Raw genomic sequence first — 22,918 nt, forward strand, 5'->3', positions numbered from 1 at the left:
AACATGGAAATAAAAACAGAAAAGGCACAAAGGGTTTGTCAGCATCTCCCAGCCATACTTTGAATTTTGAATGCTTTTTTTTTTGGGTGGGCTGGAGTTCCTTCCAGCATAGAGGCACACGACAAATGTCCCATCGTACTCCGATGGATCGGCACACGTTTTCTTTGAAATGCTAGAAAGTGGAGTTGAATAGCAGTAACCAGTTTTGGGGAGGTGGAGGGGGGTGCGGGATTTGGGAGAGGAGACTGAGGAGAGGAACAGTCAGATGAAGCACTTGAATGGGGAGGAACTCTCCTACTGTTAGTTGGTCCATCCTGTCTATCTTCACACAGCATTCACTATATTAAGTTATTTAATTCATTTAAAGGCGATTACAGATTTAGAGTTAAGTACTTTGCGTTGCATTTTATATGCTTTAATTTAAACTGACACCCACTAAATCTATTTATAACTTTCAAAGTAAAATTTGACCTGACCCCTGAACAGACGTGGAACATTAGAGATGAGCATAAGCAGTTTTTATTTTTGCAATCTTTCCAATCAATGTAAATATGGGTGGAATATCAATATCTAATTATGCCAGTAATATTGATACACGTTCAACACAACAGTAAAAGATTCCTATCCTGCACATCTAACTTTGATGTTTTACCGAGGTCAATACTGGCTTGTTTACATTTCCACATTATTGCTGACGTTGAATTGAAGCAGACTCCCTTTCAATTGATTTTGCTATGATTTGTAGCAGGCAGGTAAATCCATAGACCAACGGCTAAAATTAATTTTTTTGAGGTCATGAGTCTGAGAGGCATGGATTTACCGGAAGAACATGTTATGATCGCTTACCGTAAGGCAGCCATTGCAAATATACAATTCCAACAGCAAATTTGTCCAATTGTAAACTTTTAAAAAGAAAATGTCTTCCCTCCCCATATCTCCTGAAGGCGGTGAGTCCTTGTCTGGGGTATGGTCCTCAGGTACCTTTCAGAAACTCATCCAAGTGGTCATTATTCACATGTGAGCCTCGATGGTGCATGTTGGCTGGCTCTTTAGGACATTTTCTTCGACTGAATTGTTCCAGGGTTCTTTTTGTATTTCTCTGTTCCTGATTTCAAAAAAGAATTTAACCCGTCTTGGAACCATAGAGATTCAGCACAGAATGAGGCCGTTTGGCCCTTCTTGTCTGTGAATGCTCCGTGCTAGAGCAGTTTAAAACATATCCCTCCACGTTGCCCTGCGTCTTCCTCTGCTTCAAATGTTTATCTCCTCTTCCCTCAAAGGTCTCGGCTTCACCACTTCCTCCGGGGGGCGGGGGGGAAAGTTCTTTTAGGTTGTCTTCACGCCACACATGGCTAGTAGAGCAGGACAGTCTCCTCAAAGCCTACGTACAAGGCTCAAGTAAAAGGTGTGACTGAATAATCACCACTGCCGTGGAATGGGTGTATTTGCAACAATACTTAAGAAGCTCAACACCATCCAGGACAGAGCAATGTGCTTGATGGGCGCCCCTGTCACCAGTCTCAATATCCACCCCCTCCACCAGGATTACTGCAACAGCACCTCCCTCCCCTGCGACCTCTACCACCAAGAAGGACAAGAGCAGCAATGTCATGGGACCACCATCACCTCCCAAGTCACGCACCATCTTGACTTGGACATATATTGCTGTTCCTTCGTTGCTGGGTCAATACCCTGGAATTCTCTACCTAACACCATTGTGGGAGTGCCATCACCACAGGGATTGCAGTGGTTTAGATAGAAGGCCCACCACCACCTTCTCGGGGGCAACTAGGGGTGGGTAATAAATGCTGACCTTGCTAATGTCACCCACATCCCAAGAACAAATGTTAAAGAAAAAATATAGCCAGGTGCAGCGTAAAACTCCCATTACTCTGCCCCAACAACATGCCTCAGCCCCAACCTTGGAATGATCCCTCCTCTCCCCCTCCCCCCTTCCCAACGCACTAATGTGACAATTTTTCCATTTCCTACACTAGCCCTCTCAAAGCTTTTGAGTGAGATTGCCAAATTAGGAATAATTTTGTTTTTTTAAAATTCATTCTGGGGATGTGGCATCACTGGCAAGGTCAACATTTATTGCCCATCCCTAGATGCCCTGGGATGGTGGCAGTGGGCCACCTTGTTGAACCACTGTAGTCCATTTGGTGAACATACTCCCACAGTGCTGTAAGGTAGGCAGTTCCTGGATTTTGATGATGAAGGAATGGCGATATATGTCCAAGTCAGAATGCAGTGTGACTTTGAGGGGAAATTAGAGGTGGTGGTGATCCCATGCAGTCGGTGTCCTTGTCCTTCTAGACAGTCTCAATGCAGTTCTAGTGGGCACAGCCTTGCGACTTGCATTGTAAGTGTGTACCCACTCGGACTGCTTTGAAAGTGTACAAACTCATTTCACATAGGACCCTTATAAACGGCAGACAGAGGAAACTTTCATTGCATGGCTCTGGGCTGGTTTTGTGCCAATGTCCCAGAAAGATCCTGGTGAGTTGCAGCACTACATCCTGTAGATCATACATGAAAGATCAGCGTCTGACCCGGTTCCCTCTGTCAACTGTCTTTTTATGCTCTCGCCATTCTCCTGTCTTTCTGCCTTTCCTGAGTTTTTGTCCCACTATCCCTTTTTTAATAGTTTGTAAAAGGATTTACAATCTTTTCCTTGAATTTTGTTCCATTGTGGGGTCACTTCCAGTTGGAAGTGTGTGTGTATATATTCTATATAGTGTGTTTATAACAATATACATGATGTGGAGATGCCGGTGATGGACTGGGGTTGACAATTGTAAACAATTTTACGACACCAAGTTATAGTCCAACAAATTTATTTTAAATTCCACAAGCTTTCGGAGGCTTCCTCCTTCCTCAGGTGAACACCGAAAGCTTGTGGAATTTAAAATAAATTTGTTGGACTATAACTTGGTGTTGTAAAATTGTTTACAATTAACAATATACACATCTGTGATTTTGGGGCAGGACTCGCTGTACCTCACGCACATCGCGCTGCGCTAGTTTTGAACGACAAAATCCTCTTTTTTTTCCCCCCTCCCCTGAAGAAAAACCAGGAACAATGGTGTATGATGGATCTTGGATAGGAGGATCCTGAGTCCTTGTCGGAGGATAAGCAAGTGCTAGAAATGGTGCCTGGACATATTTCGCTTATTGAATGGAGTCTGGCCACGTGAACTGAAGAGCTATCCAGCTTTCCATCAGCAATCTATTTCCTATTAAGTCTTTTAGAAACTTCAAAAGAAATTGAGCACTTCCTGTGATGCCGTCCATTGTTTGTGGATTAGTTTGTGGTGATGGAGCTGTCATGAGCAGTTCTGCTGTCAGGCAGCAAATCTGTAAATGAATAGTGGTAGAGGGAAGCAAAAATAAAAACCCCTGAGGTTCATTTTCCGTTAATCTTCTCCTGTTATTTCTTTCTTTGTTCAAGTGTATGGGATTGTTTGCATCATGGACAAAAGCCTTTTTTTAAAAAAAAAGTGTGGAGGGGAGATTTCTTCCTGTGCTATTTGTTTATAAATTTTCACCTTTTCTGCTCCTAGCGCAGAGTTTTGCTGACAGCTGGAAAATCGTGCGGGCATCTGGATTCCCGATATATGTTCCTGGTGTACGGAACTCTGCACCAGAGCAATAAATGTGAAAACTTAGCCTAACGTGTTTACGATTTTGCTACAAATAGAACTCAAAATCTCCCCCTGATCCATTTGACTTATTTAGTAACCGTTAAACCAGTGGCCCTGACTACTGGTGCGCACTTCTGGTATCAAGAAGTGTGGAGCCATAGTCGGGGACACTGGTTTACAGATACAGTCTTTGCTGAGGGTAGAGAGAGTAAGAATGGGGTAGATTTCAACTTGCCACCCATACATAAAACTGACACTGCGGCTCAGCTGCCAGTCATAGAAACCGCCCGATTTTCATTTCCATTCACTGTTTCTGTAACGACGGGCTGATCTGCAGTGACTGTTTTACGCCCTGGTGACAAGTTGAAAATCTACCCCAGATTATCTTCCTCCCTGAAACGGTGTCTGCAGCCCATTTGTTCAGTTACTTTACTATAAGAAGCACAAGCTAGTTTGCCGCATTTATTCCACATCGGTAGAGCGCTGCAGAACTCCTATACCTCTTGAGAACCTTTCAGATGTTTTTAGCGCGATTAGTCCTCCAAAAATGCTAATAAAGATTTCTTTTCCTGTTCACTTGCGCATCAAAAAGACATGCCCTTGTCATTTTGGGTATTGCAAAAATCTTCATGACGATTTATGGCAAGCTGCTTTTCAACTGAGTTAATTAAATGGTTGTAAAGTGCTTTATCACGTCCTGAGTTCTACCATTGGTGGCCGTGCCTTCAGCTGTCTAGGCCCTAAGCTCTGGAATTCCCTCTTGAAACCTCTCCGCCTCTCCACCTCTCTCTCCTTTAAGACGCTCCTTAAATCCGATCTCTTTGACCAAGCTTTTGGTCATCTGTCCTAATATCTCCTTATGTGGCTCGGTGTCAAATTTTGTTTGCTAACACTCCTGTGATGTGCCTTGGCACATTTTACTATGTTAAAGTCGCTGTATAAATGCAAGTTGTTGTTTTTGTGGTTGTGAAAGGCATTACATAAATGCAAGCTCTTGCATTTCTTTCTTTAGGTGCCAGAAGTAGATTTCCTATAAACCATTTGCTTTTCTTTGGTTTTGAAAAAATTGCCGAACTCTGTAAAATTGCTCATGTAACACCTCCAAAGATAGGGATATAAATGTTTTGTATAATTGTAGTGTAATTTTTCCCTTTCCATTAATGCAGCTTAAAAACTGGAACTATTCTGATAACCCATTTAAGTTTATGGTAACGCGACTTTGCTACAGAAGCTTTTATTCCCAGTGATGACCCCACCATGATCAGATTGAAGGACACATTAACGGTCCATGTGGCTCTTGGAGCCCAAGTACTGGAACAGTACGGTTAGCAATTCTTCAAAAAGCAGGCAGTCAGGCACCTTTTTAATAAATGAATACTTTCATTTTTATAGTACTTCTCACATCATAATGTCTTAAAGTGCTACAAACAAATAATTGTTTTTTAAGTGTTATGTCAGCAAATGATTCCTACAAACTTCAATGTCCCACAAACAGCTATGAAGTGAATGGCTGGTCACTCTGTCTATTAAGTGGCTTGGTAGAGGGAGGAATGTTGGCCAGGACACTGGGAGAACTCTGCTCTTCTTTGAATAGTGCCACGTCACGTTCGTACCCACCTGAACAGGTAGACGGGATCTTGGTGTGACGTCTTATCTGAAGAGCGGCACTTCCAACTCTTCCAGTGCCTCACTGAAGTGTCAGCCTAAGATTGTGTGCTCGAGCCCTAGTTCAGGCCTCAAACCCACAACCGTCTGACTCAGGTGCAAGAATACTCGCAGTTGGGCCAAGCTGACAGAACTTAATGAAGATAGTTTAGTCAATCAATCCAACGTATGCTTGATAACCAGTGATGCATCAATAGTTGAAAGAAAGGCTTTGTTGCTAAAGATCATTGAGAACAGAAGCCCATAAGAAAATGCAGAATGAAAAACGCCTTTTGGCTTATTGTGTGATCTAGCAAACCAGTTTTTTTTTGAAGTAGTGTTCTGCTGAAGATTTACACTGTAAATAGATCAGGTCAAATCCACTCATTGTACAAGCAAATAAAATAATAATTCTGACTCTAGATTAAAGAACTGGGACTCCCAATAAAAGAAAATGGCAATGCATTCTCCAAGGAATTGACTTGGTGTCTCTCGTTTTTTACAGCCTTCAATACTCTCGTGTCATTCTGCATCCGAGACCTCTTCTTAGCCCTGCAGAAACTCCTTCAATTAAAGCCAGGTGGAGACAGGAAAAAGTAAGTCTCTGAAATTCCACGTACAATCTTTAGAAGCAGCTGTGTATTCTGTTAGTTTTAATCACAACCATTATGGGATTTCTTAGTCTTTCTGACTGACCTACAATATACTTTCTCTTTGTGTGTAACTGATTTTTTTTTTTAAAAAGTAATAATTTCAAACGTTTGCTCCTTTTCCTGCCAATGTCCTTGAAAGGGTTGCAGCCCCTGTTTATTATTTAAAGGGGCCACTCCTTAATTTCTGGTTGTTTTTCAGTCCTGCGCTTTGGATGTTCGGCCACCTGGCGCAGCAGAGGGTGGGCAGGCGGGAGGACCTCCTCGAGGTTTTCTTTCTCTCTCCCTCTCGTATTCAGTTATGTCCTGGACCTTTCCCCCTTCCCTCTCCAGCTCCTTTATTCTTTGTCTTATTTTTAAAAATTTCTGCACACCTTTTTGTACAAACATAAAACATAGCGGCCACTCAAAATATTACAACTTATCACTCGTCCAATTTCGCCCTTTCTTTGATCTAACCCTGCCTAATAACCATTGGTGGCCATCATTGATCTCATTCCGGTGTCATTTTCAGGAAGTGAATGGTACCGATGGGAGTAGCTTTCAAGAGTCACGCAGTTTGACATCTTCACATTGGCTTTACTGGTTCTGCGGTGGGCTGTATCTGATCTAGTTCAACATTACAGGAATCGGACGTCTGAATGCAAGAGATCGCTGCAGCAGGAGCCTGGATTGATTTTTGCGGATGAGCACAGACTGTGAGCAGCTAAATACCACCACTGGCATTAGATACATGTTGAAGACCCTCCATGAACCACTGCTTACACAACTTGAAACATATAACATTCTTAAACCATGTAGCGGAGTAGTGTAGCTCACTTGACTGCTGCGAGATTGAACACTCTCTTAAGGTGCTTTTATATTAGTGCAGCTATCGGAAGATTTTTAGGTCTCCCTCCATTGACTACACTCCACACTGTAAATGACCCCACACTTCGGGGAATTAACATTGTTGTCGCACAAAAAAATGTGCTGCCTGATTAAGGGAGGGGGTTTCAGGAAAGAAAATTGTCGGGGGGGTGGGGGCCAACTCCCCCTGTTTCCAATAATTCTACAATTGGGTCTCCGTGTTCCCAATATGACCTCCATCCAAATTTAAAAATAAATGAGAGAGTGTGACACAAGGAAGTCACTTTACCTGAACAGGAAGGAAAGAGCTGGTCAATATAAAAGTGCCTTTAGGGTGACAGTGCGATGTGGTTTCCCCATATTTGGGTGGCAGCCTATTCATTTGTGTGTGAAAGTTGAACTATGTTGAGGGGCAAAAGAACACTGTACCAAAAAGAAGTGACCTCAAAAACTTGTAGTGTGTGTGTTTGGTAAGTGGGGATTGGGGATGGGGGGGATTGCTATGAACTTTAGCCATTGTGTTTGGTACACTATTGTTTGCAGCTTCAGTTGGTGACGAACCAGTTGTGTTGGTGCATTGTCATCTTAAAAGGCTTCTTTTGCATTCTCTAGGTTATTGCTGCCCTCCAGCAGTCCTCGATGGCCAAAGATCCGGCAGGATATGAGTGTTTACTTGACTGGTCTCGTCCAGGTATGTTACGAAAATAAACCTGGGTTTAACTTTATTAAAGAAGCAGGTTTTTTTATTGTGTGTTTTGTCAGGAATCTGTTGGTTCTAACAGTTTCTCCAGTGTTGACATGGGACTGAAACTTCAAAAAAAAAGTTCTTTGATGAACTGAAGTAAAGCCTTTAAAAATAAAAAGGATTGGAGCTAGTTACCAAAGTTACACAATCTGTAGGAACGTAAAACCAGCTTCTTTGCAATTACTTCTGTGTCCAAAGAAATGTGGCCATAGTTTCACCTTGTTCTCCCCCCCGCCCCCCCCCCCCATTTCTGATCCTGTTAATTTACTTCTTGTTCCGATTTTTGCGTTAATTGTAGTTTTGATGTTTAATCCCCGTGCCTGAATTCAGACCATTCATGTATGTTAAGAGCAGTGGTCCCAACATTGACTCCTGGAGGACAGCACCGTTTACGTCTACTTCCTATCCATGCTTTGGTGCACCTTAATTTTATCAATAAGCCTCCTATGAACCACTTTATCAAATACCTTTTTAAAAATCCATACATGCAACATCCACTGAATTTCCTTTATTAAAGCACTCGGTTATTTTCTTAAAGAATTCCGTGATAGACATGAATTGCCTTTTACATATTCCATAGAAATTTACAGAACAGTAAGAAACTCGTGTCTGCACTGGCTGTTTGCTGGAGCAATTCAAATCTAATCCCATGGCTGTGAGCTTTCCCCTTAGCCTGATTCTTCCTTTGCTTTAAATGTCGATCAAACTTTCCCTCATGTCTCCTCTTTCTAGCCCAGTGGAGGCCCACTTCCCTTCCTCACCACCTGTGGGGTGAGTGCCTCTTGGAATATGCATTCCAGGAAGCCCTCAGCCTCCTGTATTTGGTTCGTTGTCACCAGCCGCACCTCAAGCTCATAAACTCTTTCAGCTCGATTTTTAGACCAGCTGCACCTCAAGGCTGAATTCCCTCTGGGGTTGAACTTCACACTTCTGGCCCCTCGCATCCCGCTGGTGTCTCACTGCTCAAGACTGCACTCATTAATACATTCAAATTTGCACTCTTTCAACTGCCTTGTAGATGGTGGAAAGGCTTTGGGGAGTCAGGAGGTATAGACCAGCTTTTTTTTTTATTCGTTCATGGGATGTGGGCGTCGCTAGCGAGGCTGGCATTTATTGCCCATCCCTAATGCCCTCGAGAAGGTGGTGGTGAGCCGCCTTCTTGAACCACTGCAGTCCGTGTGGTGACGGTTCTCCCACAGTGCTGTTAGGTAGGGAGTTCCAGGATTTTGACCCAGCGACGATGAAGGAACGGCGATATATTTCCAAGTCGGGATGGTGTGTGACTTGGAGGGGAACGTGCAGGTGGTGTTGTTCCTATGTGCCTGCTGCCCTTGTCCTTCTAGGTGGTAGAGGTCGCGGAATTTTGGGAGGTGCTGTCGAAGAAGCCTTGGCGAGTTGCTGCAGTGCATCCTGTGGATGGTACACACTGCAGCCACTGTGATCCGGTAGTGAAGGGAGTGAATGTTTAGGGTGGTGGATGGGGTGCCAATCAAGTGGGCTGCTTTATCTTGGATGGTGTTGAGCTTCTTGAGTGTTGTTGGAGCTGCACTCATCCAAGCAAGTGGAGAGTATTCCATCACACTCCTGACTTGTGCCTTGTAGATGGTGGAAAGGCTTTGGGGAGTCAGGAGGTGAGTCACTCGCCGCAGAATACCCAGCTTCTGACCTGCTCTCATAGCCACAGTATTTATATGGCTGGTCCAGTTAAGTTTCTGGTCAATGGTGACCCCCAGGATGTTGATGGTGGGGGATTCGGCAATGGTAATGCCGTTGAATGTCAAGGGGAGGTGGTTGGACTCTCTCTTGTTGGAGATGGTCATTGCCTGGCACTTATCTGGCGCGAATGTTACTTGCCACTTATCAGCCCAAGCCTGGATGTTGTCCAGGTCTTGCTGCATGCGGGCTCGGACTGCTTCATTATTTGAGGGGTTGCGAATGGAACTGAACACTGTGCATTCATCAGCGAACATCCCCATTTCTGACCTTATGATGGAGGGAAGGTCATTAATGAAGCAGCTGAAGATGGTTGGGCCTAGGACACTGCCCTGAGGAACTCCTGCAGCAATGTCCTGGGGCTGAGATGATTGGCCTCCAACAACCACTACCATCTTCCTTTGTGCTTGGTATGACTCCAGCCACTGGAGAGTTTTCCCCCTGATTCCCATTGACTCCAATTTTACTAGGGCTCCTTGGTGCCACACTCGGTCAAATGCTGCCTTGATGTCAAGGGCAGTCACTCACCTCACCTCTGGAATTCAGCTCTTTTGTCCATGTTTGGACCAAGCTGATTAGAGAACAGCGAATCACACCAACTGCTTAAATCAATTAATTAACTAACCTATTGCTGACTCAAACCAGCCAAAACGTAAGGCAGCAGATGAGCAAGTTAACTTTGAACAATTAAAATTAAGTAAATTAAAATCAAAATTCAATACAATAAATAAGGAAAAGTTCAGTACTTTCCCCAATCTCTGCCACTGGTCTCTCCCTCTCCACCGGCCTCTCACTGAGAATAAACTCCACACTCTATACTGCTCCCTCGCACTTCACTGGTCTCTCACTGCTTTGAAGGCGAGATTTGTTTTTAAATGTAATCTTCAGCCGTGGCAGGCATGTTTTTCACACCATCTTTATGCAGGTTTTTTTTTTCTTGTTACACTTGAAATGTTAGCACAAAAATTTAGACTAAGCAAAAACAATTGTCTTCTCTTTGCAGCTGTTATCAAGTTTGACTGAAGCCTCGGTCGTTAGCGCTGTACTGCGTCATGTGCTTCATTTAGTACCTTACTATCTGTGTTTTCCAAAACACTGCCGACTACTTCTGAAGGTAAGGCCTGGATAATTCCATTAAAATTGAAAATCATAAGCTTTAGATTTTTTTTTAGTGGGGGGTGGTATCAGAAAAGGAGGATGTATCTGAGGGACAATTGATCGGAGCTTTTACCCTGCAGGTGAGCCCCAATAAGATAACACACCAGTGAATAAAAAAGGAGAGGGGGGGAACTTGTAATTGCTAAGACACAAACAAAAACAGAAAATGCTGGAAATATATAGCTGGTCAGGCAGCATCTGTAAAAGGAAAAGACAGGTTCATGCTTCGGGTGCAAGATCTTTCCTCCGGATTTAGTTCTTATATCTGAAATGTTGACCTGCCAGATGCAGACTGACCAGTTATATAGTTCCAATATTTTCTGTTTGTTTCATACACCAGTGACTTGATTATGAATGGGTTGATGTTAGTCTATCTGCTGCAGAAATGTATCCTGTAAGTCCCCATAGTGTTTTCTTGCTGTGGTTTTATTAAGTGCCCAATTTTATGGTGAATTCCTAAAAGTCACATTCACAAAACTGTAAGATTCAATTTTTCCACATTTACCAGTTTCTCAAAACTAATTTTCCAACTTGAGGGCTCCATGTTAAACTTCTAACTTAATATTCCCAAACTCCCTGATCAAGTTATTTTTATACAGTGGTCAGGGCTGCAGGAGGGCAGCTCTTGATTGAATGTTGGGCTCCAGGAGGGTAGTTCTCGAGTGTTGGGCTCCAGAAGGGTGGCTCTCGTGTTGTATTCCAGGAGGACAGTGCTCAAGCGTTGGGGTCCAGGAGGGTGGCTCTTGAGCATTGGGCTCCAGAAGAGCAGTGCTCAAGCGTGATACCTCTTCTTCCACTCTGGAGGGCAGGGTGCTCTGGTCTGTGGACTCTTCTCCACTCCCAGGATTATTGCTGCTTGGGAATCAGCCAGTGGGACCTCTGCTTGTTTGCCTGTTGGTTCCGACCCTTCCTTTTCCCCTTCTCTCTGAAGCGCCACTCCCGTGTAATGCTGCATCAAACAGCCCAGCTAGAACTAATTATTATAATCAGAAAATCAGTATTGTGACAGATAAATGGAGTAGGCAGTGATATCTTTTAATTCAGCTGTAGCCAGTTAATGGGGGCAGTCATCTATAGACTATAAATTTTCTCATGCACCCAGTGTTTTGAAATTCATGGTGATAGATTGTGCTTAATGAGGATAATCTGATGAATTGGAAAATGTATTTCTACCAGGGTGCTTCAATGCACAGGCTTATCTCTGGTGTAAAGATAACTACTGAACTTCAGAGTACCTCTACCTGAGCACTCTGCAATTCAGTAGTTGGTTATCTTTACACTGGATAGAGATGCGCTCACTCTCCTCTTTTATTAGTTGAAAAATATTGGCCCTCAGATGAACAGCAAACAGCCTCGGTTTTCCTCCCAGTTGTTGATAGGTCCTGGCCTTCCGTCACTCGAAGCTGGGGAGCACCTGTTTCCAACCTGCCAGCAACCCCACTCTTTGGATGGCTGCTGGGAAGAAGATGACAATGACCCATTCAGTAATTCCCTTTCTCTCTTCGTCCTTTCCCCCTTCCCCAGTGCAGCTGGCGTTAAGCCTGTGTCCTCAGTCGGTGGCAATCCCCCTTTATTGCTGTAAGGCCGCAGTGCTATCCAGAGGTGAAGGATGGCTTAAAGTACAGTTGTAGGTTGGTTCATAAAAGATGTGGACACTGAGTTTTAAAACTCTCCCTCCATACTGCGCAGAGCAGTTTCCTTCTAAATTTCTTCAGTTGGGTTTTGTGCAGCCATCAAGGTTAACTGTGAGCCAGCTACAAAAAAAAATCACTATCTCCCAGCTCTTAAAAATGCCCCTCCTAGGTGTGAAGATGGTGAAGGAGGAATCAGACTCCATGTACCTGCCGGCAGTACGTGGATGTCTGATTCCTACTTCACCATCTTCACACCGACTGAAGTAGCCGATAACCAAGGGTGTGTTGGAGTGTAGTGACTGTCATTGTCGGTATCTCTCTCGGGCCCTACTACTGTTGGAAAATAAATGTTGCATCCAGCTGGGGTCTGTGTACAAGAATCCGTCTGGGTGTGAGGGTAAAAGGAAAGCTATTATTCTTGGCAATGTAGAAAATAAAATCCCTCAACATTATACAAAAAAAAACAATTTTACGCCAATAGCGAACACTGCAGCTAGAAATATGTTTTAACCTTTTATTGCAGCTGATGGTTTCTCATTGCTACCTGCATCTATCTCCTGCCTTTTTATGCCCTCTAGCAAGCGATAAACCAGTGGAGTACAGGAGAGGAGACGGTGCGAGTTCTAGCCTTCCTAATTCTCAACAAAATATGCAGACACAAGCAAGATGTGTATCTGAATCTAGTGCTGAAGGTAATGAGAGTGTATGTAAAATTAAAGATGATTATCTTATTTTCAGTTTGCCTGAAAATACCGGGTTTTTGTTGGGTATGAACTGGTGAATGTGAATGTTGCATTGTCTTAGTTCCCAGATCATGGTGTGAAGTTATACCATCATTTTCAAGTCAATGTGAATCAGTTGTGATTGTGCACCGATGTAAAAAGTAGCAATATAACTTTGGTATCGGGTCCTGACCTGAGACTGGAATCCACTAAAGCCGTCGTGCATCTTTTGGGCTTCATACAGATGTATAACTCCAATGTGGGACAAAATGACACTTCAAGAGGGCCCAAGGAGAGTTTGTTGGATCTTCTGGGAACTTTTAAACCCTTTGAATGGAATATTTTTAATGTTTTGTGAACGGGGATGATCTCACTCTTCCCTCTTAACATTTAAAATTAGCTGCCGGAGGAATGGAGCTCTATGCACGATTACCGCAGGGCTGTGTTCACACCTGGAGCCTTAGTAAAGTGATTCAGTGGTCATCCCAGAGTTACTCGTTGTCTTTATGGGGATTTTAATATGCCATTGAGGGATTTGAACTAAATTCTTTCTGGAAATCTTCAGGCTTTACAGTAGCATTTTTGCATCAAATACTCAAATATAATCAGATCTCGGTTCAGAGAAAGGTGTTCATGTATTGATTATTTGTGAATAATTGGTGATACTAATGGGTAGCAGCTGAATCATGTGTCTCATGACTGTCGCGTTGAAGCAATGTTCACCCGTCTGAAGTGTGTGTGAAAATCTGAGCATAAAACACTTATCTGATGGCTCAGCGAGTGAATAATGAAGCTATCCCGACCAATTTCCAGCCTGTGCTGGCATGGCTGATCTCACAGAAGGTGGTGGTAAGGGGTGTTACCCTAGGTTAGGGAGTGGAATATCAGCCAAGGTTCCCACCTCTGATGGCTGTACAGCAACATCTGCTGAAAAGGTGAGCAGGTAGACGTTCTGCTGAGGGAGAGTTGGGCTCGGCTGTGGTGAGCCCCACAGTCAGTTAGCTTCTCGTCGTTCAGGTGTGAGCCGAGACAGTGATTAATAGCCATAGCACAAACCGACTCCCCTTGAACTGTACTCCAAAAAGGAGGTGGAAGTAGAGAATATTGTCCAAGAAATGTGAGCAAAGTAAAACCTGAGCAACTAAGTATAGATAAAGCTAGCTTCCTTGTAAGATGGCATTCATTTATCCTTATCTCTCTATCTCTCATTTTACAGCAAATGTACGTAGCCTATGTGAAGAACTGCAAATTCACATCACCAAACGTACTCCCCATGATTAACTTCATGCAGCGGACCTTAACAGAAATGTATGCGTTAGACAATCAGATAGCCTACCAGCATGCTTTCATTTACATCCGACAGTTGGCTATTCATCTCAGAAATGCCATGATGATGAAGAAAAAGGTAATTTTTTTTTTTTGCCTTTTGTGTTATGAATAATTCCTTTTTAAATTTCGATCCCTCCTTTGTACTGACGTCAAGTGACAGCGTCGAGTATTTGGGCAAAATAGGAAGAGAAAGGCCGGAGCAGAATAATGGCAGTGCTCGCTATTTATTACACTTCAACGCTCTATTCCCCCTTCTCCCAACAAATGTTTGTTTTAAGAAACAATACCCAGTTTTCCCCCCTCCTCCCCCAAAGGCACCGACTCTTTGGTGGATGTGATTCGACCAGTGCTGTCGGCTTTTTCAGAACCTCACGCAAGTGGCCATTTTTGACCGTGAATGTTGGCAGGCCATTCCAGGTTCTCGCTCAATGCTCACACAAGCACAGCTTTCTAACGGGGTCAGGGATAGCAATGAGAACCCTGCCTCATGTATATAGATGTAAAATCATAGCTATCTAATAGTTGTAGTGCAGTACTGAGGGAGTGCTGCAGTGTCTGAGGTGCCGTCTTTCAGATGAGATGTTAAACCGGGACCTCGTCTGCCCCTTTAATTGGCTGTAAAGTGCTTTGGGAAGTGCTGAGGTCATGAAAGGTGCTATGTAAATGCAAGTCTTTTTTCTTTCTTAGTACAGTGAAGAAAAATACCATTAAGCGCCAGTAAGCTTAAACCATTAATTTCAACTGTGTTCGATGGGAAATTCCATTGTAAGGCACATTTTATCCTGTGAACATGATTGAAAATCTCATAGCCTAGAGCATTGGGTCCCATACTTTTGTGTGACTGGGACTCCTTACAAATATTGGCCCACTCCCAGGGACCCCCTCTCCTGACGTTTGAAACTCAAAAGAAAGCAATGTTAACCATTCCAGAAAACCCATTTTAAACGATGTACAGCAACGGTAGTAACCTGTTAGTATGCCACCAAATACAGGAACCTCACCTTGCAGATCCCCCGTAGCACAGTCACCACAGTTTAAATTCCAATGTTGTACAAGGGCTATTTCATGTGAAAATAATACATCCAACAGCACACGGTTCTGCAAATGAGTTCAAAGAAAGACTCACACTTCTATCAGTAGCCAAGTATCCATTGAATAGACAACCTGTCATCCTGATTAGGCTGGCCATAGATGTCACCAGGACCTCTCCGTTGCACTCTCCCCTCTGCCAGCTCTCACAGCTGTGTGCCCTTTGTCACTGTTCCTTTTATGTCCTCCCACGTACAGTCCCACCATCCACAGAATAAACGGGTTATTGAATTACTGAGTTTCCGGCATTGTTGCAAAAGCCTTTTCATATCTTCATTCCCACCTGTTGTGCGCTTGCGGGTCTTTCATACTCCTAGAGGAATTGCTAACCACTCAATCATGAGAAAAAGGGAGAGAGAGAGAACCCCAAGATGACAATCCATAGACCAGACACTTGCTGTATTAACCTTGTGCAGTTACTGTTTGCCCATCAGATTTGCGTTAAGTAAAAATGCATTTAGTTTTGCAGTTTTGTACTAAAACGGAAAAGTGTGCCCCGGGGTTATTGGGTTGTCCTTTCACTTCGGGGATCTACGTTTGAATCCAGGCCATTCCGTGCTGGCCATCAGGGTCTCGCCAGATTTTAGTTTGGGTCGATTCAGTTCAGCTCCTAAAGGAAATGTGACCAGAGCGCACAACTGCCCACAATTTGGGAATCTTCCTTGGAGGGGATGGTTTGGGAAGTGGAAAAAGTCATCCTGGCGCAGTAGCAGTTACCCAACAGAGGCTGAGGGTTCAGGCACATTGCTGGAACAGTGTAGAAGGAACTTTAACTCTGCATCTGATGCATGCTGTACCTGACCTGGGAGTGCTTAATACCAGTATTTGGTAAAAAAGTGGGGACGTGTTCATTTCCCAGTACTGATAGCCCTCATTTGGATGACCACAGCAACTCAATTGAGTTTTAAATATAACAGTGAATGCTGCACTGTTAAACAACTGGTTTTTAATTGGAAGGGGGAATCGTTACTCTAAACAGAATTGCTTGCTGCTTCCGGTATGACAGCTCTTTGTTTCAAGCAGATTCCAGTCTTTGATGAATGACCATTATATAAGGGCCCATATGGCTGGTATTTGTAGGAACAGCAGTAGGCCATTCGGCCCCTCGAGCCTGTTCCGCCATTCAATTAGATCATGGCTGATCTGCATCTTGACTCCATTTACCTGCTTTGGTTCCTATCTATCTCAGTTTTGAAATTTTTCAATTGACCCCCAGCCTCAACAGCTTTTTGGGGGAAGAGCGTTCCAGATTTCTTCTACCCTTTGCGTGAAGAAGTGCTTCCTGACATCATTGAATCTGTCAACTCAGAGGCTTCTTAAGAAAGGAGTTACCATATGGCTAATCTTTAAAGCAGCTCTACTGCTGTTGGTGGTTAGCAGACATTTTCTTTGGAGTCTCTCCCACTGCCTGACTTCAGCAGAGAGGCTACTGAGATGTTGATCTGCCTTGCCTCGAACCATCCAAGGCAGAACTCCTTTCAAAATACAATGATATGGTACATATAAGTGCTGTCCCCCCACTTTAAGGAATTCTTTCTATCAAATTTTAGATTAAAGTAAGATTGCAACTTGATTGTTTAACATCTTAACACATCTGCTTGTTCCCTTTTACTGACTTTGTTGTTTCTTTGTGTATAGGAGACTTATCAGTCTGTCTATAACTGGCAGTTCATTCACTGCCTGTATCTTTGGTGTCGTATGCTGAGTACAGTTTATCCCAATGAAGTTTTGGAACCACTCATTTATCCATTGACTCAAGTTATCATTGGCTGTATCAAGTGAGTACACAGAAGACCAGATGCACAAATTTGATACATTACATGACATTTACCATGCATTGAGAGTGAATGGGAGAAAGTTGGTAGTGTCACGTACACCTAGGCCATCCTGGGTGGAATTGGGAGATTGTTCTATTTTATGTCCACCCAAAGCACCATTGCAGTGCAGATTTTGATGGGATAGGAGGAGGTCATTAGCTGTGTTTGAAAGAGATCTGCCACATAAAGCCTAAGGCAAGTAAACTGGCATTAACGGCATTAATCCTTTGAGGGCTGTGCTAACATATTTACTCCCAAAATACGGAATTTGGAAGCTGAGTAACAGAATGCTGTTCATGGAACATTCTTTTTTTGGTCACGAGCATTTGTATCTCTACCTAAAATACCCGAAAAATCGGAAATGTACGGACCATGACGAGATTTGGTATGTAAATTAGTTTCAGCTTTGATAAGTGTGGCTGGTACTTCTATATGATCAGGAACAGGTTTACAGTACTGATGGGAAGACCGCTACCCACTGCTGGGTGGAATGAAGTCCCACTTTCTTTGCTGAGATGCTTCAGATCTGATATTGGTATTTCTAAAACCATATCCCACCCTGTACAGAGGAGAAAACTGAACCCACAGATTGTCTAAGCAGGGTCAGTGTACAGCTCTGAGTCAGATCTCCATTTAGATGCTGCGACACTGATGTTCAGCAGTTGTGGTTATCCAGAAATAAGTGCGATAGCCTCTTGCTAAGTTGCAGAAATTGAAAATTGAGCTGCACACCTCAACAGCTTCTCGCTACGGAACTCGCTATCACACGGAGTAGTTGAGGCGAATAGCATAGATGCATTTAAGGGGATGATAGATAAACACATGATGGAGAAAGGAATAGAAGGATATGCCGATAGGATTAGATGAAGAGGGGTGGGAGGAGGCTTGTGTGGAGCATAAACACTGGCATAGACCAGTTGAACCAAATGGCCTGTTTCTGTGCTGTACGTTCTGTGTAATTCTATGTAATTTCTCTAGAAGAAAATGTCCTTTTCTGCATTCCGTCTCTTCCCTCTCACAAGTGGGTAGAGAAAATATCCAAGTTTGGTGTGCCCCGTGTTAGCTGCAGACGAAATTGATTCCAAATCTTTGAACTTCTGTCTTCCTTGATTCCTGTCCGTCTGATATTTTGAAATATTTGGAGCTCGTTAATGTAAGATTGCTCCTTTGTTTTATCACTTCTATCACGCTGGAGCTCCTGCCTCTGTTGAAAAGAACTGCTGAATCCTAATTCCGTGCTCTTGTACAGTTTGGGAGTAGGGGGAAGAACACGAGTCTCTGATCATGCTGTAAAGAGCCTGGTCCTTAAAGGGACCGAATCTCCTACTATCCTCATTGGGGCGATGAACCTGTACATGGAGGATTAAATCCCTCTAAGGAATAAGAGAGGTTATGCCATGGGTGGATGGTCTAATTTCACTGCAACTGACATCGCTCATCACGATTAACCCAGTTTTTCTTTTAAAAATCTAAATTGATGACCGGAGATTTGGGAGGGTCACTGTTAGTAGATTTTCCATTACTGTCACAACAAAGGGGTTGTTAATCCTTCAACAATAACTTCAGGCACGAGTGGTTATTAAACAACAAGCTTTAATATAATGACTCAACAGTATTATAACAACTGTCTTCAAACTACATTAAATGACATGCAAGTAATACAACCTGGTTCCCGCGGACCCAAGACGATCAGACTTGGCCTCCGTAGGCTGCCTGTGGCTATGGACTTCCGACTGTCCTCGAGATCTCTGACCTTTGAGAGGGAGCATGCCCTAGCTTTATTATTTCGGCTGCGAAGTTCTGTACGTAAGCATCTCTGGCCTTATCTTCTGGTCAAAAGTCATCCCACTGTGCTGAAGCTGCATAAACAACTCAAGATAACCTGTTTTACGTAACGTAACTAATGACCCCAACCACCATCTCTGTTTACAAGCTGTTTGTTCCTCTGAGGCATGCTTAGGAACCTTGGTTACCACATCTCTTGCTTTGGTGTTGAGATGGGATACTTGACTGTTCCTAGTTTTAAACCATATTACAGTCACAAAGCAGGATCGCTGATCTCTGGCTATCCAATGATGTCCTATCGGATGAGACTTTGTACCAGGAGGGCTAACGCATAAAATGTCTCCTTCATTCTTCTTTTATCCGAACCATTTGTGTGATGTAATGGTGACGGTTCATCACGCTGCGTAAACAAATTTGCTGCTGGCTGTTTGATGGCAACTATCTGCCTCTGATATTTCATTGATTTCAATATGGATTTTTATGTGATCCCATTTGGAATCTTCCTATGATAATAAAGTGCTTTTTTACACTATTTCTAAATGTTAATTTTTTTCGCCGTGGCTTGCATGACCTTCACAGTCAGCACTGAAGAAACGAGATAGTGTGAAATATTCTGAAATCAATTTGTCACGTCAATTACAATACATAAAAAATCTAAAGCTACACAGTTAATATCACCGATGTTAGAGAGTGGCAGATGGATGTACAAGTGTCATTTGGCGATACACAATGAATTACATAATTTGTACCATGTTTGGTTATATGTTGCAGCTTGTGTCATGGTGGTGGGGTGCAGTTTACCAGAAGGGGAATAAGTAATGGAGGTCATTTCAAATGGCATGTGAATTATATACTTAGTGTTTTGTTTTTTTCTATGAACTGAATTGTTCGGTCGATTAGCACCAAACTGACCTCCAATTTGCTCCAAGTTTGCTTTGACCGAGGTGGGTATGGGTGTAGAAAGATCGACTGAAGTAGTTGTATGAAGCAGTAAGCTGGATTCCAGTTTTCTCTACTGTTGAGAAAGAGGAATGGAAGACCAAAGGGGAGATGTGTTGGGTTGAATTTGTAGATGGGGGTGGTGGGGATGTGGAGAAACACAGTCCGAAGTGAGGAGAACTCGAGATGGAGTGAAGCGAGGATGCCAAGGTGGAAAAGGACGGACTGTTCACCGGCTTGGGGGAAGAAAGGGAAGCACGTTCGACGGGAGAAGCTTGAAGGCCGGTGTGGTCTGAAGCAATGGATATGTGCTTGCACTACCGAACGAGGAGGTGTTCGATGTCAGTGAAAGTGTTCCTGAGATATGAATATCCCACTGCAATTAAGAAATGGCTTCCCATGTTGCTAAGTTTGTTGTGGAGCACTGTCTGGAAAGAAGCTTCAGTTCTGTACTGTAGGCCCACAGTGTGGTGCTGCCACTGTACTGCACTGAATGCAGCAGCATTCGGAGAGGGAGAAGTAAACTAGCTTCTCCACAGCAGCTTATCAATTTTATTGTCACACTGGAGTATGATTACATCAATCAGAAGTGGGTTATAAAATAAGACACTTTCTCTCAATGGTTTTCCTGCATTGGTGCTTTTAGTTTATCCCCTTCAATGGCTGAATTTTTTTTTTTCGCTGTTAACTTTAAAGCCTCTGAAATGTAAGCTCAAATGTAGAAATTGAATCTGAATTAATTTCAAGGACTCTTCTATTGAAACGGCAAGAGGCTCTTATGTTGTGAGCCTCATTTTGACTTCAGAATGGTTCTGCCATGAGAACAATAAATTGCCGGATCGATTGACAGCGCCGTTCCTGGGTGAATGTAAGAAAACATCACTTTACGCTGCGTGTATAGATTGGAGATGATTGAGGAGATGGAGAATATGTGCTGACTGTTCACTCTCTCAACACCTGCACTCCCCCTCTCTTGTTTGCTCTCTTACCCATGTACGTGTTTTATGCTTTTATTATTCAGCCAGGACGGTCACCGTTAATTGACCATTAATAAAATTTGGATCACTTTTTCCCTCATTACCGTCCTCTCCTGAAGGGAGTCGACTCCCATCAACAATTATCCATGTGGGAGCTTGAAAGTGCAAGTCAGGCTTTGCGACTATGAAGATCATCATAACTATGAACTCTGGCAAGATGTTCCTCCCTCCCTAGTCTCGGGCACTAAGGCCGATCATACTGGGTGACATCATCTAACTCCGCACAGATCTTGAATTAAACCGGAGACCTTTTAAAGACAATGACTTTACTTCTGAGCCATGACTTTTTTTTAAGTGCAAAAAGTTTTTCAATTTATTATTAGAATTATTATTTTAACAAATGATGTAAAATGAAATTTCTACATTCATGCAGCTTGATATCTCTCTCTCTCTCTCTCTCTCTCTCTCTCTCTCTCTCTCTCTCTCTCACTTCCTTCTCTCCTCCTCTATCTTCCTTCTTTCTTTCTTTCCGTCTTCTCCTTCACTCACTCTCCTCCTCCCCTCTCTCGCTCTCTTTCCTCCTCCTTTTTCTTTCTTTCTTTCTTTCCATCTTCTTCTTCTTCTTCTTCTCCTCTCTCCTTCTTCTTCTTCTTCTCCTCTCTCCCTCTTCTTCTTCTTCTCCTCTCTCCCTCTTCTTCTTCTTCTCCTCTCTCCCTCTTCTTCTTCTCCTCTCTCCCTCTTCTTCTTCTTCTCCTCTCTCCCTCTTCTTCTTCTCCTCTCTCCCTCTTCTTCTTCTTCTCCTCTCTCCCTCTTCTTCTTCTTCTCCTCTCTCCCTCTTCTTCTTCTCCTCTCTCCCTCTTCTTCTTCTTCTCCTCTCTCCCTCTTCTTCTTCTTCTCCTCTCTCCCTCTTCTTCTTCTTCTCCTCTCTCCCTCTTCTTCTTCTTCTCCTCTCTCCCTCTTCTTCTTCTTCTCCTCTCTCCCTCTTCTTCTTCTTCTCCTCTCTCCCTCTTCTTCTTCTTCTCCTCTCTCCCTCTTCTTCTTCTTCTCCTCTCTCCCTCTTCTTCTTCTTCTCCTCTCTCCCTCTTCTTCTTCTTCTCCTCTCTCCCTCTTCTTCTTCTTCTCCTCTCTCCCTCTTCTTCTTCTTCTCCTCTCTCCCTCTTCTTCTTCTTCTCCTCTCTCCCTCTTCTTCTTCTTCTCCTCTCTCCCTCTTCTTCTTCTTCTCCTCTCTCCCTCTTCTTCTTCTTCTCCTCTCTCCCTCTTCTTCTTCTCCTCTCTCCCTCTTCTTCTTCTCCTCTCTCCCTCTCTCCCCCCCCCCCACCATCCCTCCCTCTCTCCCCCCCCCCCCACCATCCCCCCCTCTCTTCCCCCCCCCCCCCACCATCCCCCCCTCTCTCCCCCCCCACCATCCCCCTCTCTCTCTCTCCCCCCCCCCCCCACCATCCCCCCCTCTCTCTCTCCCCCCCCCCCACCATCCCCCCCTCTCTCTCTCCCCCCCCCCCACCCCCACCATCCCCCCCCTCTCTCTCCCCCCCCCCCCACCATCCCCCCCTCTCTCTCCCCCCCCCCCCCCACCATCCCCCTCTCTCTTCCCCCCCCTCCCCCCACCATCCCCCCTCTCTCTTCCCCCCCCTCCCCCCACCATCCCCCCCTCTCTCTCCCCCCCCCCCACCATCCCCCTCTCTCTCTCCCCCCCCCCCCACCATCCCCCCCTCTCTCTCCCCCCCCCCCCCCACCATCCCCCCTCTCTCTCCCCCCCCCACCATCCCCCTCTCTCTCCCCCCCCCACCATCCCCCTCTCTCTCCCCCCCCCCCACCATCCCCCTCTCTCTCCCCCCCCCCACCATCCCCCTCTCTCTTCCCCCCCCCCCCCACCATCCCCCTCTCTCTCTCCCCCCCCCCCCACCATCCCCCCTCTCTCTCCCCCCCCCCACCATCCCCTCTCTCTCTCCCCCCCCCCCCCACCATCCCCTCTCTCCCCCCCCCCACCATCCCCCTCTCCCCCCCCCCCACCATCCCCCTCTCCCCCCCCCCCCCCCACCATCCCCTCTCTCTCCCCCCCCCCCCCACCATCCCCCTCTCTCCCCCCCCCCACCATCCCCCTCTCTCCCCCCCCCCCCCACCATCCCCCTCTCTCTCTCCCCCCCCCCATCCCTCTCTCTCTCTTTCTCCCCCCCCCCCCCCCATCCCTCTCTCTCTCTTTCGCCCCCCCCATCCCTCTCA

At 44.6% G+C, this 22,918-nt stretch overlaps 1 protein-coding gene across 1 annotated transcript in view; it reads left to right on the forward strand.

The window, feature by feature from the left end:
• Window positions 1-22,918, forward strand: part of noc2l (NOC2-like nucleolar associated transcriptional repressor) — a 148,774-nt gene that overhangs the window by 21,457 nt on the left and 104,399 nt on the right. Inside the window, exons 6-11 of the mRNA XM_067970310.1 lie at window positions 5,797-5,887; window positions 7,403-7,481; window positions 10,252-10,362; window positions 12,619-12,732; window positions 13,979-14,167; window positions 16,819-16,958. Of these exons, the coding sequence (XP_067826411.1) occupies window positions 5,797-5,887; window positions 7,403-7,481; window positions 10,252-10,362; window positions 12,619-12,732; window positions 13,979-14,167; window positions 16,819-16,958 (724 nt within the window). The remainder of the gene's footprint in view (window positions 1-5,796; window positions 5,888-7,402; window positions 7,482-10,251; window positions 10,363-12,618; window positions 12,733-13,978; window positions 14,168-16,818; window positions 16,959-22,918) is intronic.

The sequence above is a fragment of the Heptranchias perlo genome, chromosome 32 (assembly GCF_035084215.1).
Source record: "Heptranchias perlo isolate sHepPer1 chromosome 32, sHepPer1.hap1, whole genome shotgun sequence".
Classification (NCBI taxonomy): Eukaryota; Metazoa; Chordata; class Chondrichthyes; order Hexanchiformes; family Hexanchidae; genus Heptranchias; species Heptranchias perlo.